The 17,286-nt window shown below is 38.9% G+C and overlaps 1 protein-coding gene across 6 annotated transcripts in view; it reads right to left on the reverse strand.

The window, feature by feature from the left end:
* kmt2bb (lysine (K)-specific methyltransferase 2Bb) overlaps positions 1-17,286 on the reverse strand; it is a 32,383-nt gene that overhangs the window by 13,382 nt on the left and 1,715 nt on the right. Inside the window, exons 2-20 of one of the 6 annotated variants that reach the window (XM_032554222.1) lie at positions 16,285-16,363; positions 14,831-16,176; positions 12,478-14,752; positions 12,211-12,392; positions 10,152-10,274; positions 9,874-10,060; positions 8,852-9,083; positions 8,699-8,766; positions 8,336-8,593; positions 8,118-8,224; positions 6,927-7,052; positions 5,211-5,324; positions 4,904-5,050; positions 4,733-4,825; positions 4,541-4,658; positions 4,308-4,421; positions 2,695-2,879; positions 2,391-2,492; positions 7-117 (exon numbers count right to left, since the gene is read on the reverse strand). In XM_032554222.1, the coding sequence (XP_032410113.1) occupies positions 7-117; positions 2,391-2,492; positions 2,695-2,879; positions 4,308-4,421; positions 4,541-4,658; positions 4,733-4,825; positions 4,904-5,050; positions 5,211-5,324; positions 6,927-7,052; positions 8,118-8,224; positions 8,336-8,593; positions 8,699-8,766; positions 8,852-9,083; positions 9,874-10,060; positions 10,152-10,274; positions 12,211-12,392; positions 12,478-14,752; positions 14,831-16,176; positions 16,285-16,363 (5,967 nt within the window). Of the gene's footprint in view, positions 1-6; positions 118-2,390; positions 2,493-2,694; positions 2,880-4,307; positions 4,422-4,540; positions 4,659-4,732; positions 4,826-4,903; positions 5,051-5,210; positions 5,325-6,926; positions 7,053-8,117; positions 8,225-8,335; positions 8,594-8,698; positions 8,767-8,851; positions 9,084-9,873; positions 10,061-10,151; positions 10,275-12,210; positions 12,393-12,477; positions 16,177-16,284; positions 16,364-17,286 lie in introns of all 6 variants that reach the window. The other 5 variants (XM_032554215.1, XM_032554192.1, XM_032554200.1 and 2 more) reach the window with 5 other exon arrangements.

Here is a 17,286-nt window from a genome sequence, read left to right on the forward strand (position 1 = left end):
GAGTACCTTTAGGTAGTAAGAGCGTGCCAGGGCTGTGGGTCTTTGCTCCTCTGGGAGATGGTCTTCTTGCTCCAGCCTTTTTCGTATTACCTGAACCACATCTTCATGGAACATTTTCTATTCAAGACAACAACACCAGGATTCAATTAGCCACAAATGTTACCATTTATAGTTTATGCACGCATGAAAATTCTTAACATTCAGAACATTTGAAAAGAAAACAATGAACATAGGCTATATTGTCTGTCTGTTGCATAAATCACCAAACAAAACAATTATTCAGATTGTGGCTTCAGGCTCTTCAGGAAGTCAAAGGACTATTTTACAGATCATTTGACATATGAATAAATCTAAATCTGTTTTATTATAAAATCTGTAATATCACATTTGAACTGGATTGTCATGCGTCAGAGTGGGTACATAAATTAAAAAAACAACTTAGGATGTGTTTTCCATAAGCTCAACAGCAGAAAGTCTTTTAGGGTTAAAGGGATGTGAGGATCTAAAAAATGCTGACTAGCAGCCAACACAGAGATTAGGATGCCATTTCTAATCATATGATTATAAATTGTATGATTATTTATTATCATCATATGATGAGTAAATAATCATCATATGATGTTTGCACAACTGCATTTTTATAATATGACTCGGCTAGATACACTTCTTCTTCCTCTATGTTCAACATGGGAAAAAAACAAAACTACAAGTGAGATGTTGAAGTTATTAGTCATAGTCACCTGAAAATCAAATTACAAATAAAACAAATGTAAACAAAAGTGATTTAAAAAAATATAATTTTTTTATCATCAATCAAACGGATCATCTCAGACGTGTTGCAGCAGATGTTACCAGAAGGCAGTGAAGAGAGGCAGGGATGTTTACACAACCTGGTTTTTGTAAGATGTTTAGTCTTCACTACTTGCAGAGAAACGCTATAAGAGCAACACAGTCCTCCAGCTGATATTTGTTGTAGAGCAGCTGCTTGTGAGTAATCGTACCTCTAAACAGCCAGGTTTGTCTATTACCAGGTTACCAGCTGGTCAGATTTGTTGGGACGGGCAGCATTGTATCAGAGTATATCTGATTACTCTCGGTTTAGCAGCCAAAACAACAAACACCATGGTTTGTGGCTCTACCAAGATGGTAAACTTCCACAATAACAATTTGTCCTTCAGACAGGATAAAGCTAACTTGCAGTATCCCCTCTACTCATAAAACCCAACTATTTGAATTTCGTGTACTGTGCATACAGACTGGAATTTATGCTGGACAGACAATAAATAGAGGAGATATCATGGATGTGTTTGTTACAGTATAATGAAATTATGAAAAATATACCAGTTGCTATAAATGAAAATTCTAACATTGACGCTTGAGTTTAAACAACACAACTGATGAATTTCCAAACAATAATGATGAATGATACAAAATGTTAACACAGCTATACATGAGTGATGCTCCTTCTGATTTGAAATTAAAACAAAGCGTTCTGAATAAGACAAAAGTGTCTCTTGTCTGGAGATGGGCAAAATGTTAGAAGTTGGCAAAACTGATCACACCAATAAGCATAATTAACCATAAAAAAGTAGAATCATTTTAAAATAAAAAATACAGCAATATGAAATCTTTGTCCAATGACGAACAATAAAAATCAGAGAATTTCAGCGGTGTTTATCAACACCAAACTAGAAGTACTCCCAACCACCTACAGCCTTTGAAAAGAATCTTTTTAACCCAACGAACGTCACTGAAGCTAAAGCTTTATTTACCCTGATAATTTTATGCTATAAACGCACAACCATGCAATTTTCCAGAAGAGTCTGTGCCATTGTTCATTCAAAAAAACACAAGAAAACACAGAAGAAATATTTGCAGTTGTTTCCATGAGAATGCCACCTTTTGCATCGTAGAAAAGTCCAAGATAAATTGCAAAATACTCCAAAAATCCTCTGACTTGACCAAACTCAGTATATTCAGGGTTTAAGCTCCACAGAAAAAAAGAAGTCCAAGATTTTTGGACAGATTGCCAAGAGAAACCTTTGCAGTCCTAAGGTGATGACATAGTGTTTGGTTTGCAAAACTAAACCACAAAAAATCTTTAAAAAAAAAAAAAAAAACTGTCAAAAGTAAAACACTGACATGGTTGTGTAAGCATATTTTAATATACAAAAGTTTTTTTCATCAGTTCTGCAATTCTGCAGATAATTCTAATATCTTTTATAGGTCATGGTTACTGATTCCGGTTAGAACCGGATGAACTTTGAGGAAGAGAACCTCCACTTTCAAAAGTGAATCTGATCTTTCTATTCTAGGTAACAGCCGTACATTTTTAACAGATTACTTAAATGCTGACATTAAAAAATTATAAGAATTACTTCTCTACTCACTAGCGTGGTGTACAGGCCTTTGTCAAACTTTTTGCCGACGGCTCTGAGGTCACAGGCCGGCTGGTTCTCAACTCCACTGTCAGGGTCAACCCACTTTTCACACTGAAACAGAAACCGTTGTACATATGGAACAAATACATTTACAGGTTTCAGTGGCATTTCTGTCCACCTACTAAGTATAACACCCTTTTTCAGAACAGAAACAGTCTAGCACTATTTAAATTTAAAGACATTTTAAGCAAGTAAAAAAAAGCCCTTATTTCTCACGTTTCACTAATAAAGAAGGGGAAGTTTGGTCCACTACCTGAGAGCATGTGACAAGGTGCTGGGTGAGAGTAGAGGAGAGCAGGCAAGCCAACACCTTCTCCACCCCGGCTCTGAGCTCGATGTACAGCAGCTCTCTCCAGGCGCTGGGCTGGGTGACGCTGCACGGCCGACAGGAGTACACCACGCTTTCTGGCAGGCTGGACAGGATCTCATATAGCTCGTCTGAAAGGGTTTACCAGTAAATCAGGGTCAAGTTTAAACCGCCTCTATATCTTGCAAACGTATCCTTAAATTCACAACCGCTCTTAACATTCTTAACCTACTGCCATTTTAAAATAACCTAGTCAAAGTCCAGACCAAGCTTTCTAATCCACTGCAGAATGACTTTAAAACGGATGTTGACTAAGCCCATCACGATGCATGATAAATTAAAATGAGCTTGATCATTTCCATTCTGACGATTGATATATTTTGAAGGGTAAATTTGTTTACAGAGACTTCACAATCCATTTCATTTATAGCTACAGCTGTGTGTGGTTTTAATTTCCATTTCATTTATTATTTTTGGTCGTTGCGTTTTATCTTGAATATCTAAAATATCTTCCAGTTCGAGTGTTAAACTTTAAGTTTGTAAAGAACGCTTACTGGTTTGTGATAGTGAACTTGCATTATAATATCATTATTGATAGAGAGATTACCAGTCGACGTCACGTTGCGTCATCAGCCACTCTACTGTGCATCTCATCGTCAGGATGCTTGCAACAATACATTATTCTAACTAAACTATTTACGATTAGGCTAATACATTTCTAATTTCTGAAGGCTTAGTTTATCACCTGCCTCGATGGATACAGCTACATTTTCGTTTTCCCTCCAATTGCGACCAAACTAAGATTATTTTATTTTTCCCTTGCACGCTAAATATGAATTCTGTTTTCTATTATATATTAAAAACTTACATTTTACGAAAACAGTATTGTGGTGACCCTATTGCTCACCATGTATACGTTTGTCTTATTAAGAGGAACTGAACATGTCTCATTAAGAGCTGATGATTTTTCAGTGAACAAATTACTTTTACATTGCTAGAAAGTAATGTCCGACGTTAGGGACATTTATTCTCGTCATTTATCGAATCACCTGCATTTAATGCTTATGGGACATTAAAATGCATCTCATTCCCTAATGTCAATTTTGTAGCATAACTTATTGTATCATGCTGTGTTAAACAGTTGTAGTACACTGCTAGCTAATGTTAAAAAATGTGGGAGAGATTTAAAATCCAGTCTGCCTCTTTCTGCAGTTAAGTCAAGCACGCATCTGCAGTGTTTATAAATAATCCCTCTATTAATAATGTGAAAATGGTCTCAAAACGACAGTTTTATGGAGACATACGTCAAGGAAGCTGATGCTTTAACTGTTGCAAATAGTAGTTCTACAAAATACTGGCACCTTTTCAAAATTTCCTTTGCAAGGAAAATAATTTCTTTACAGTCAAGCACTATTATTCTCAGTCAATCATACAAAATCACAGTAAAATACAGTAGTTTGAAGTCGTAGCTTTAAAAAACATGACATAGTTTGAGGCAAGGCACAGTCTATGAAAATGAGTATAAACACTAAAATATGATTTCATCCAATAAAAATCACCTGTTAGATCCTCACACTTGGCGTGTACCCAGTGGTTACAGGAGCCGCACTGCATCATCTGACTATCGTAGTCATTGTCTTCGTAACACTTGAAGCAGATTGGACAGTAATTACCTGAAAGAATCAAAGAAAAAAAAAAGACACATAACCAACAACATGAATGATTATGCCTGAAAGCAGCAGCTGGTTAAATAATCAATCAATGTACTGGCAGAGCTTAACTCCCCCCTCACCCTGGTCGAAGAGGTTTGAACAGTCTGGACAGAGGCCCTTGTCATGGTTCCAATCAGTATCCCAAGTCTTTCCTGGTGTCACACCGCAGCTTTTGCATCGGATGCAGGTTGTACAAACCTACAAGAAAACATCATATTAGCTGGAAAGCAGAAAAACCTAAAAGTATTCAAGACAAACTTCCTAAAACACACCCAGGCCTTCCTCTTCTTGTTTTGCTTGGGATAGTTCGGTCCCAAACAGGAAGCATGGTAACAGTTCTGGCATCGATCGCACTCCAGTAAAGGCTGAGAAAACATTGTGAAGACAAAAATAATGGGAAAATGGTCTCATTAGAATTTCAGCAGCTAAATAAGCATTTGTACCTTGGAGAGTTTGTTCTTCCCTCCACACACGTGGCAGAACTTGCAGCGCCTGCAGCACCAATTTTCCTTATTCTCCTCCGATGGGCGATCCGCGGGTTCAAGGCAAAACTGGTGGAAGGGTTCACAGCATACTTGGCAGTACAACATCTGCAAAAATAAACAAAGTACACTCCCTTCAAAAGAAATTCCCCAATACTGTTAGCATGTCAACATAAAACGTAGCTGCCATATGTTTATCCGCTAACACAGAAGCTAACAGTTTCCCCTTTGTAAAATTCAAACAGAGCAGAAAGCACTGAGCAGTCACCTCATGTTGTCCTTTACTGGCACAAAGGAAGCAGACGTAAGGAGGCATGACAGGTGCAGAGGTCAATATACTTAAACCGCCCATATTCCAGACATTCTCCAAGGTACAGTCCTCCTGAAGGTGAGACAATAAACAGCAACAATTACAGTTGTTATAAGTACAGCACTCGCCACTGACCAACAGGAATACATATTACTTAAGGGTACAGTCCAATTAAAGCATTTGTATGTAAAACTGTTTCTATCAGACTAGAATATACTTCCTATTTTGTTTTCAAGAGAAGTCCTGAAGTCAATAATTTGGTCATTTGAAAGCAAATACTGACCCCTACTGGGTATAAATTGAATAGCATTATCTTGCTCATTGGATGTTATAGGTGAATCTCAATAAATGAAAGTACTACTAAAATGTGATGTACTACAGTAATCTTATTTGGGAATTGAAACACATACTCTACAGAATCATTCAGTTTTTCAGCAAATTGAAATATTACATAAGTGTAAAGAAAAAAGTAATTTCTAAAATAATTTTTGGTTACATTGTATTCAGCCATGGCTGAACAAGAAGAATAGAGAGAAAGGGAAGACATGCAAAAAATGGGTTGGGGCCGGGAATCGTACCGAGGACTCTAGACTATGTGTATGGTGCACCTGCTCTAGAACTGAGCTGCATAACGTTCAAAAAAATATTTTTAATAAAGAAATTCTATGTTACAACTTTGTTATGGCCAACATGATCTTGAGGAGAACTGCTGACTTAGAAGTTGTCAAAAAGACTGTTTCTATAGCAATGGAAAGTGTATTGGGAGGAAAAGGTAAGGTAGCAAAAGGTCCATCTGCACTAGAGATAACTGGAGCCCTGCGACGATTGTGAAGCAAAGCTCCTTCAAGAGTCTGGGGTAGATTAACAAGCTATAGCCTGCTGGACATGTTAGGCCATTCCTGAAGCAGGAATGGCTCAGCATGCTTTATACCAAAGCTGAAGAAGACTGGGAACATTGCACCAATGGTAATCCTTTTAAAAAGAAAGAAAGTTTTACATTTCATTTCAAAATCAAGGTCCCACAGCCTGACAGATGAGCAGAGAGAAAGGCAGTCAAAGCTGTTTGAGGTCGAGTGTGAAGCTTCCAGTCAGTGATAACTCAGGAAGCCACATTATCTGTCGGAATCGGTCCACTGCCTTTCATCAAGTCCAAAGTCAGCATGACAGCCTACCAGGAACTTTAACAGCTGTACAAGCTTTCTGGAGATGCAGCTTTCATTTTTCAGCAGGATTTATAACCTGCTCCTACCACTAATAACACCAACACCTGATTAATGACCAGGGCAATGACCAGTCAGAAATCAAATTCACGTGATCAAACCTTTACAGACAATTTATATGTTGTCAGGTTGGCTGAGCGCTGCAACCAAGCATGGAGTTCATATCCTCCATAAGACTTGGACAGAGTTTTATTTCTGCTCTAATGAAACTGAATTTATGGTTTTCATTTAGTCTTCAGAATTAACAAAAATAAAAAGGTTAAAATAGATCCTTCTGTTTAATCAATTTATATATGCATTTTACTTTTTTTAATCAATTAACATGTACCTGTACTTTTACATTCTGTAACAGCCTATGTGGAATAGAAGTTGCTTAAAAACAGCAAATGTGAGAAGCTTATTCTTAAAAAAAAAAGCAATTAATACTGCACTGCAAGAAGAAATCGGTCTCAACCTTAAAGTCCACTCTGATTTTGTGACTTGGTTTAGAAGACTCGACTTCTCGCTGTTCAAATCCGTGAGCAAGGGCAGCCAGGACACTGGGAGGAGTCTGCTCCAAGGGAACCTGAGATGAAAGAGCCTGAGGGAGAAAGCCAACATTAAGAAAGACTTAAACATTTTTTCTCTTTTCCTTTTTTTAAATAAAACTGGTTTTTAATAACATTTTTAAAAATATGAAAATATGAGTTGAAGACATTCAGAAACTTCTGCTTTGTCGGCAACAATTGTATTAACAAAGTAAATCAAGTTCAGTGGCAACCATTGAGAGCCAAAGACCTTTCAGGCTCTAATTAAGCCTGTAAGGGACAGTTTATCAATTAGGGTTTTAACACAGAGGTCAAAAATGGTTAAAATCAAATATGCCGTTGATGATTATTGGAGGACTGTATTTAGTGTAAATTCTGAATTTTGGACACAAAGGTCAAAACCAACATAGTTTTTTTACCATCTTGAAGATTAAAACTGTAGTTACATTTGTTTGGGGGTTGTATATACACAAAAACAGACAGGAAGTAGACAGAAGAGGTGATTTGCCACCAAACATCTACTGAGAAAGGACAATGTAAAGATGCAGTAACCAGTCAAATAAGATCAATTCACTTATTTACTTAAACCTCTGTAGCGTTTAGCTCGTTACACTGCTTTCACTTTCATATCTGACAGAAATGTTCTGTTCTCAGTACGTTTCACACAGGAAGAACATTGGTGGCACACAATGCCACCAATCTACTTTAAATTTAAATTGAAGAATTTACTTCAATTTCTTGTGTAAATGATCCTCACAGGGTTTCTGCAGGTTTCACCAACTCAAATTTAAGACTTTTGTATGACAGAAAGTAACAAAAGACATGTATATTATACTATATTATATTATATTATTCATGTGTATGTATAAGCAGTGAGCATGTTTGCTGAAATATGACATTAGGTTACTTTAAAGCACTTTATTGAGTCGTTGGCTGTTGCATGCCACGAGTCTGAACTGTACTTGACCAAATTGACTCATCTGGTTAAACATCTCACATTAGCAGTTAGATTCAACCTCCAAAACCAAATGTTCTAGTCTTAACCTGGATGAAGCCTCCAAAAGAGCCACCTACTGTAGTCCAGAGACGATCTGAGAGTTTGGATTCTTATTGCTCACCTTCTCAGGTTTCCGACGAACCTGTGGTACCCGATGTGAACTGGATTTACGGTGTCTGACTTCATCATCTGAAAAGTCTTCAAAGAATCCATCCAGGGAAACAAAGTCTTTATAACAGAAGAAAATGTACAATAAATTTGAATAAACTACAATATAAAGCAAGTGTGGCTGTTATTAAAAGCCATTACAAGTTCCTGGTTTGCTGAATCTTAGGTTACCTTGGTTGAAGCGTTGTCCAGCTCCCCTCCTCCTTGCTGGTGAGGCAGAGCTAGATAAAGCTTTGTCGTCGACATCAGAGTCATAATCCACCAGGTCAAAATAGACTCGAGGCTTCACCACACGCTTTGGCTGCTTCCTTACTGATGGACTGTGGCCGTCTGTGTTGGGACCAGATGGTGAGTCCCCGCCACCCTCGTTCCCTTCGTCATTGCTTGAATACCCCCCGCTGAGAGATGACCGCCTCCGCTTAGACGAACCTTACCCAAGCAGAAAAGCAAAATTAACAAGCATTACAACAAACAGTACATGGTAAAAAAAGAAAGAAAACATCTTTTGGTTTGCAAAATAAAACAGCAAAATACTTTTAGGAGCCGTTCTACCGCTGAGCCTCCGTGCTTTCCTCTCTTCAATCTGATCACACCTCTTATACCTTGGGGTAAAAGCAAGAAAAACAAAACAATTATTTCTGAAGACTGCAGTATAAACCAACAGCTACACATTTATGCTAAACTTACACACAACACTGTCGCTTGGTGTTGGGACCACCAAACTTAGGTTTGTCGAGGCAGTTGATGCACTTCCCACAGTCATCTTCATGGTTGCAGCCTTTGCAAATGCCACACCTTCGAGAGCGGTACCCGAATGGCCCGAGCCCCTTCTTCTTCGCAAAACTGGACACCTTTTTCGTCTTTATTGCCTTTGGATCCGACAGGCTTGGGCTGTCTGACTCTGATGGAGACCCAATATCTGCAGCAAGAGAAAAAAATCAAGACGTCATAACCTTTCACAAGCTAAAAAGATATTTATTGCCTTTTGTTATGCTAAACCTATTTGCTTAGAGACCCAAAGGAAACACTTGGGGAGGGCGGAAGAAACACTACCAAGTTTAAAAATACCTGTTAATATTTTTTTTTTAATAGAAAATTATTGTATTTTCATTATTTGAATGTTTTATATTTGTGAAAATATAAAATATAAAAATAAAAATATAAAATAAAAATATATAATATAAAAATATTGTCATTAGGGTCTGTACCCTAATGACAAAAAGGAAATAAAACGATATAAATCAAAGGTTTTTTTCCACCCCTGTACCATTAGGGTCTATTTTATGCAGATACTGCATAAAAACATATAGGAATACCTAACAAAATTGGTCTTTTTGTTACATTTGTATGTACAAATAGTGCTAAGCTTCATATAATGTTTGATCATTGCTATTAAGAGCCACTGTGCATGTCAAGGAGCCTCTGGACAAAGAGCCTTCTGGGAACTAATAATTTAGCTCTTTAAAGTGTTTGTTTCTTTGCAGTTCATATCAAAATTTTGTATTTTATTAAACAAAATAATGGTGGTCATTTTATAAAATGGACATGCATTGCTTTGCAAAAATTAGTAATCACTCTCAGTCATACAATTTAAGCTGTTCAAAATAACTAAAAAGGAGAAATTAACTTCTAAATTTACAACACTACATTCACAGGAATCAAGACAGCATCCTATGAAACAAAATGGTGACGATCATAATTATAACAACCTTTAGCGATAGCAGACGGGGAGATGCCAGATCTTTCATGTAGAGGCAAGGCACTCAGTCGGGGAATGTCGTCAGTGACCATGGCTCGGGGCTGGCCCAGTACCACGGAGGCGGCGCGACACACGTGCTTAATTCGCGGACCTCCTGCTCGGCGAAACTCCTGGCACAGTGGGGAGATGAGCTGCGGCTGAGAAGAAAACAACAGAATGGATAGAACTAGACACTTTTAAGACAGATCGATGCTTGTCCCTATCAGGCGTATTGATTCGAGGACTCACTTGTCCTTGAACTTGCTCGGTCTTGACAGGAACCTCAGGACGAGGAACTTGCGCCCTCTGCTTCCTCCTCTGTCTTTTAAAAGCGATTTCTTGAGATCTGGAGCCAGCAGGACCAGATAACAGCTACGGGAAAAATAAAATAAAGAAACAAGACACCTGCTCAAACAAGGGGCAAAGCTTTGTGTGCTCCTCTTAATAGGAATACAGGATTAGTCTATAACAGGTGGGAATACATGAAATTAAGTAGTTGTACTTTCAAATAATCATACTGTGTGGTCTTGGATCTGAATGCGAGTATCGTTGAACAAAACTGAAATGAACTGGATTAGTCTGAAATAAACAGATCTGAATCCTACAAGGGCAAATTCAAATGTAGAATTTTAATTCGAAAGACGTAACTTAATGCTTTTCGATTCCAGTCCTCAGGCGCTCCTGCTCTGCATGTTTTAGATGTCTATTCCAGAACAGCTTATTCAAATGATTGCCTGGCCTCTTCTGCAGCCATCAAGAACTGCAGAAGGCTGTTAATTACCTACAAAATTCAATCCAGGTGTGTGGCAGAAGGAAAATACCTAAAACATGCAAGGCAGGGGTGCCTGAGGACCGGAATTGAGAAACACTGGTGTAACTCAAGGTTTTGGTTCTGATATTTTTTGACAATTGCTAAGCAATTTGTTTAGATAATGACCAATAATTTAAATATATTTTAAAACATTAAAAAATGGTGTAGCCTGCAGAAGAATTGTGAAGACTGATGACTTGACAGCTGTCCAGCAGACAGTCACTGACATCCTCCACTAGGAGGCCTCAAAGCGTTATTGCTAAAGAAGCTGGTTGTACACAGTGCTGCAGTCAAGCATACTGATGGAAATGTAAGTGAAAAAATGTTTTATAAAAGGGCACACGCAACAGAGATAAGTGCAACACTAAAATCGGTATGAAGAGAGGACAATGGGCTACAACTGTCTCAATAATAATTTGCAAACTCATGTCACCTGCTGGGGTTAGTCCACCGTTTTCTCAAGTCCAAAGGTCTAGGAGGAAATTTAAGAGCACTCAATGCTTTGCTCTACTGACAAACTATATAGAGTTGTTGGTTTTATTTTCCAGCACCGTCAACGGCACTGACACATGATTTAAGTGAATTGACTGAATCTCTATAGAGAACCTGCAGTATTTTCAAGAGGCACCAGACCCAACAATGCAGATGAGCTAAAGGCAGCTTTCAAAGTAACCAGGGCTTCCATTACACCTCAACAGAGCCACAGGCTGGTCACCTCCATGCTATGCCGCACTGATGCAGTGATTCATGCAAAACGAGGCCCAGTCAAATATTGAGAGTATATATTGAAAGTACATGGACTTATTTATGTAGGCTGACATGCCTAATTAAAATTCCTTCTTTATTTTATGTGACCTTCTAATTTTCTGAGACATTAAAAATAATTTCTTTTTATCTTCTGTAAGCCATAATCATCAGAATTTTCACACATTGTTTGCTACAAAATCCATTCCATACTATTCCAAATTCAAGTTTCAAGATTTCTTTGGAACAACAAGAGCATTTAACACCAAAATTAAAAAACAACTATTAGAGAGCAACCTTAATTTAAGCTCGTTAAACATAAAACATGTGGTCCACTGCTTCTCTTTGAAATCAAGGTGATACTTTGTAAATCGAAGGACACACAGCAGATCAATGAGACAAAACTACAGTGCTTATTAAGCATAATTAGACTTGTCCAATGGGGGACAAAAAAGGAAAATTTTGTATGGAAAAAATAATGCTTGATTTTTCCAGACATGGAAAATGATAAAAGCAAATTTCAAACATTTCGAGATTGAATAGGCAGTGAATTTTGAACTTCCACACATAAAAAATAATCAACAGAAATAAACGATTGAAATATATCAATGTAGTGAATCTATACGAGTTTCGATTTTAAAGCTCGATTACTGAAATAAATTAACTTTTTGATTGAATTGTAATTTTGTTTAAATGCACAAATATAGACCATTTCTTTATGCTAGACATTTTATTTGTGATTTTTAACCTTACCCCAGAAGACTTGAGTTGTTTCTGCTGGTCGATTTTAATAAGTTGAACCTTTGCTTTCCTGAGGAGATTCAACATTCTTTTATTTGCACTAGTGAGGCGTGCCCTTTGTGGCGCTCCCTTCTCTATGTGGCCCAGAGAAACGCCTTCGACTGTGCCTGACTTCTGTACCGACGACGGCGCTTCTGTGAAAACAAAAACATAAGTGTCCTATTAAACGTCTTTATTTTAAATATTTATCAGAATCACGTCTAATTATAATTGTCTTACTTGAGTCCCGCAGGGATGCGTCTTTCACTGCCAATGCTTCCTCTGTGCATGGCTTCAATGCAACAGAATTAGGAGACCGAACACTAACGGAAACCTTTCTCACCACTCCAGGACTATCAAGGTCTTCGATCTTGATCTTGGACTTTTCCTTGTCTACGCCTGTGTCCCGCTGTCTCAGACTGATGCTCATGACCTCGTCGTCGAGTCCCTCAGCTAAATCAACCGGAGGCAAAGCGGGTTTACTCACAGTCTCGAGCTCTTGTGTGATTTTGCTTTTTGGAAGTCCCAAAACGGGCTTCTTTAGCTTCTGATAAATCTTCAGGTGAGCCGTCTGCTTGTTAAATTTGGGTGGACTCTTCTTTTTCAGAACTTCCAAGAGGTCCGACGATGGTTCTGGGAGCTTATCCGCTGGGGTAGATAAAAACAGATCCTCACATTTGCTCTCTGGGGCTTTATCCAGTGTATATAACTCCTCGCAGGAATCTTCAGGGAGATTCCACTTGAAGCTCGAGTTCTTCAGAGAAGGTTTCTTCTTTTCATTTTTCTCACTCTTACAGTCAAAAAACAGGCTATCGGCCAAGTCGATGCTGTCCTCCAGGTCCTGAGCTGAAAACAGATCAACATCCAGCTGAGCTTCACTCAAAATATCCTCATCATCAATTGGAAAGATGGGAGACAACGGCCTTTCTGCCCCATCGTCTCGCCTCTTCCCCGGACGAATGTTCAAGCCCAGCTGCAAACCCTTCTTCGGAGAGTGCCTTCGAGGCAACACGGACATCCCAACATCATCCATGAACCTCTGTGGGGTCTTGATCACTCGAGAGGATCTTGCACTTACAACAGGCATAATGAAGTGCTTGATATTTTTTACAAACTTTGACTTGCAAGGCTGAACACTAACAACATCTGGCTGTCCCGAGTCCACTGGAGTGTCTGCTTCTTCTTGCTTCAAACTATCTTTCTCCATTCCCATTTCAATCAGATGGGAAATGATTTTAGACTGGGATTTGGACTTCTTAGCTCCAACAAAAGGCAGGTTTGTGTGCTTCTTTTTGTACTTTTTCTGTACTCCGATGAGCGTAGACCCTTGGGATGGGATGGGAGCTGCCAGCAGCAGAGAACGGTCATCATCAGCGTCAAAAGTACTTTCACCTTCAGGGGATTTAAGCGGGGCAAATTTTCCATCACTGCCTCTGTGTCTGTGCTTTTGGCGTTGGCCAATTAAGGATTTGCGTTTCTTTTTTAGTTTTCTGGAAGATTTCTTGGATGATATTAGTTTACCTGATTGATCTGAGGTCACCACTGGCTGCTGACTGTCCACAATCTTCTCAGTGTCCAACAACTGCTGACTTTCCTGCAACATCTCACTGTCCCCCAACATCTGACTTTCCTCCAATTGCTGACCTTCTCTCATTTGCTGACCTTCCCCCAATTGTTGACCTTCCCCCAATTGCTGACCTTCTTCCAATTGCTGACTTTCTCCCAATTGCTGACTGTCTATAGATTGCATGTCTGGTTCCTCTTTTACCGTTGGCTGTATTTGCTTTTCCTTTTCTTCTACAAGAACAGGCTCCTGTTTGGTCTCAGATTCTGCTTCTGCTCTCTCCTCCACTACCTGACTCACCACTTTAGCTACAGGCTCAACATTTTCCATTTGAATAGGCTCCATGTTAATAAAGTCACCTGTGTCAGGGACTGCATCTACTGTGGTGTCAGGCAAAACAACAGCCTTCTCAGCCTTCTGCTTTTTAACAGACTTCTTCTTCTTTGCTTGTTTATTATTTCTAGGTTTTCTGGGTTTGGAAGGCACAGGCAATGGTTTGGCCTCTTCAATCTGTGGTTCTAGTTTGTTCTCCAATGACTGTGGACAGACTTCATCTGCTGTTTGTGAGGGAGTGTCGGCAGCTTTTGGACTTTCCTTTTCAAGAACTTCGGAACAGTTTAAACTGGTCACCTGTGGTGGGTCTTCAACTAAATTAGGACATGAGTTTATTGGAAGAATTTGAGGAGCAGACTCCTCAGTTGAAACCTGAGAGGGAACTTCAGCTTCCACTTGTGGCTTTTCTTCTTCTTGAGGACTTTTCCTGAACCTTCGTTTCCGAGTGGTAGCAGGTTTTTTGCTGACAGATTTCTTCTGTGGTGACTCAAGGCTTGAAGTCCTTCTTCTTAGCCTTCTAGAAGGAGTGGTCTCTGTATCCTGTAAAGATGACTTATCCTCTTGAACCTCTGGTGGATCTTTCAGGTTTTCCTCTTTGTTTTCAGGCACCGGGCTGACCTGCTGAATCAGAAAAGACGGCTTTGAGCTTTTATGTTTGCCAGGAGATGAAACCTTTTTAATCTGAAGAGGTGGTACCTTCCCGCAATCTGCTTTAGTGATTTCTTGCGTGGGAGTTTCAGGCACAGGATCTGCTTCAGGCTGCACTTGTAAACTTGATGTTTCCGAATCACAGATGCTTTGGGGATCCTTTTCAACATTTTGCATGCTTTCCAGTGGGGCTGCACATTCCTGTTTTGATTTTCTACCTCGTCCCTTTGTGATCTTCTTTACACCGGTGTCACTAGGTGGGGTCTTATCCACTTGGCTCACAGTCTCTGTTTGTACCTTGAGGATATCTTCTGCCCGTGGGGTTTGACTTCCAATTTTGACTAAGGCTAAAGTCCAAATATATTTTCTCCGCTTTTTCTTTCGAGATGTAGTTTTCCCGCTGGCCTGTGCGTCATATTTAGGATTTCTGGTCTTTATTAACTTTATGCTTGGGACCCTCATTTCCTCAGTTTTAACATTCAAACTTTCACTGGCATGTGCAGGTAAATTTTCAGGTTCTGTGGCTAACGAGCCTTGGTTTTCTGGCACTGTAATATCTTTATTTAACCTTCTGCTTTGCCTTCGTCCTACTCTCCTCACCACTGGTTTGGCCTCAGCCTTTTGTGAAACTTCTGAGTTGAGCTCGTCCAGAACAGTAGCGGGTTTAGTCAGACTTTCGGTTTCAGGTACACTGTCCGCTAAGTTATTAGAGAGTTCGTTAGCAACTCTTGTGCTTCTACGAGTCACTTTTTTAACCTCAGAACCCTGCAGTGGGGCTACTTTCTTTTTCTTTAAGTCTTTTGAGTTCAGTTTCTGCTCTGCAGATCCGCTGTCCTTAACCTTGGTCAATTCCTTCTCTTTTGATTTTTGGTCATCAACCACAACTTTGGCAGTAGTCTGACTTACAGGCTCAGCTACCTTGACAGCAGATCTCCCACGCCTCCTTGTAGGTATGGTCGGCACTCCTTTGTCCCCAGTGTTGAGTTCATCGTCATAAGATTCGGTTTTTAACTTGATGTGAGCGCTTAAAATCTGATCACCCTGAATGTCCTTAACATCGGGCTGGTCCTGCACATCTTTCAGTTTCAACTTTTTATCTGCTTTTTTCTGGGGCTCCTTTACAGTTTTCACTTTCTTTTTGGCCACCAACTTTATTGTAATCCTTGGTGCTGCTGCTGAAGCTCTGCTTTTGGCTGACCCTTGGTCCATAGTGTTTTTTCCTTTTGAAGTTTTCTTTGAATCCTTCGCTGGTTTTGTTTCAAGAGATATGTCGTCTATTTCCTCCAGAGCTTTCACATCTTTTACAGGATCAGGTGGGACAGCCTCATCAACTGCTGGCACTTTTTGTGGTGGCTTCTCACTTTTTCTCCTAGATTTTGTGCTGACAGCATCTACTGCAAAAAAGTAAATAAATAAATAAAATTATATTTCTTATAGAAAAACAATTGATCTCACATATACTTAATTTCTTTTGTACAGTTTTAAATTTCAAAACGGTTTACCTTTGGAAGAATTTTTTTGCAACATCACAGATTCTGCAGCATTTCTTTTGTCAGCTTCAAATCCTTTGAAGTCATCACCCTTTATAAAAAAATAATTAAAAATTATTAATTGCCCATGTACAGTTAACAATGAGGCACAGGCAACAATTAAACAAACACCAAATTTAGTTTCAAAAAGGAACAACAAGGCTACAATTATGATCATTAAAACCAACATTTTCAGTACCTCTGGTGTTATTTTCCTGAAGGAATGCTCACATTTTCTCTGCGCGTTCACACAAAGGGAGGGCAGATTAATGTGAAACATAATGTAAATTTAATCAATACACCAAACCAACCAGTGTGGATGGGAACCTTAGTGCGTCAGATCATAACTTCTAGGTCAAACTAAGACAATCAAAAATGGAGGTAAATTTTTTTTTTTACAAATAATCCCAAAAATTGTCTAGATTCAAATACTGAAACATTTTTCATGTTTCGTTTTTGACTATATCTCGTTTTCTTTGCAGCTAAACTACAAATTCTCTCAAGTTAAAATTTATTGGTGCCCTTTATACACTCACCTGAACTATACTGTTAACAGGTCAAATGCTAAACCTCATAGAAATCAACGTGGATATTTGCAGTGGCTAAAAAAGTAAAGATTACATATTTGTCTAATATTGTGCAGTCCTAATATTCACAACAAAAATAAGCACCAAATTGTTCAGGAAGCTGCTCATTAGTCAAGCAGTCTGAGTAGTGTCTCCTTGATAAACCCATTATAACAGATTCTGAGAAAGTCAAACCTCTCTATACAATCAGTTGGACTAAAACATTTTAGATGTTTTGCACTCGCAGAACTATGTTCTCGCATGTGTGGCAGACAGCGTTGTTAGTATTGTAAACAGTACACTCAGATGTAATCTATGAAACATGCGACGCAAGGGAGAAAAAAAAGGTTATAAAAAAGATTTTGATTCAGCACAACTGAGTACATTTATGTCCAGAATCGTTAGTTAC

Source organism: Xiphophorus hellerii, chromosome 3 (genome assembly GCF_003331165.1).
Source record: "Xiphophorus hellerii strain 12219 chromosome 3, Xiphophorus_hellerii-4.1, whole genome shotgun sequence".
NCBI lineage: Eukaryota > Metazoa > Chordata > Actinopteri > Cyprinodontiformes > Poeciliidae > Xiphophorus > Xiphophorus hellerii.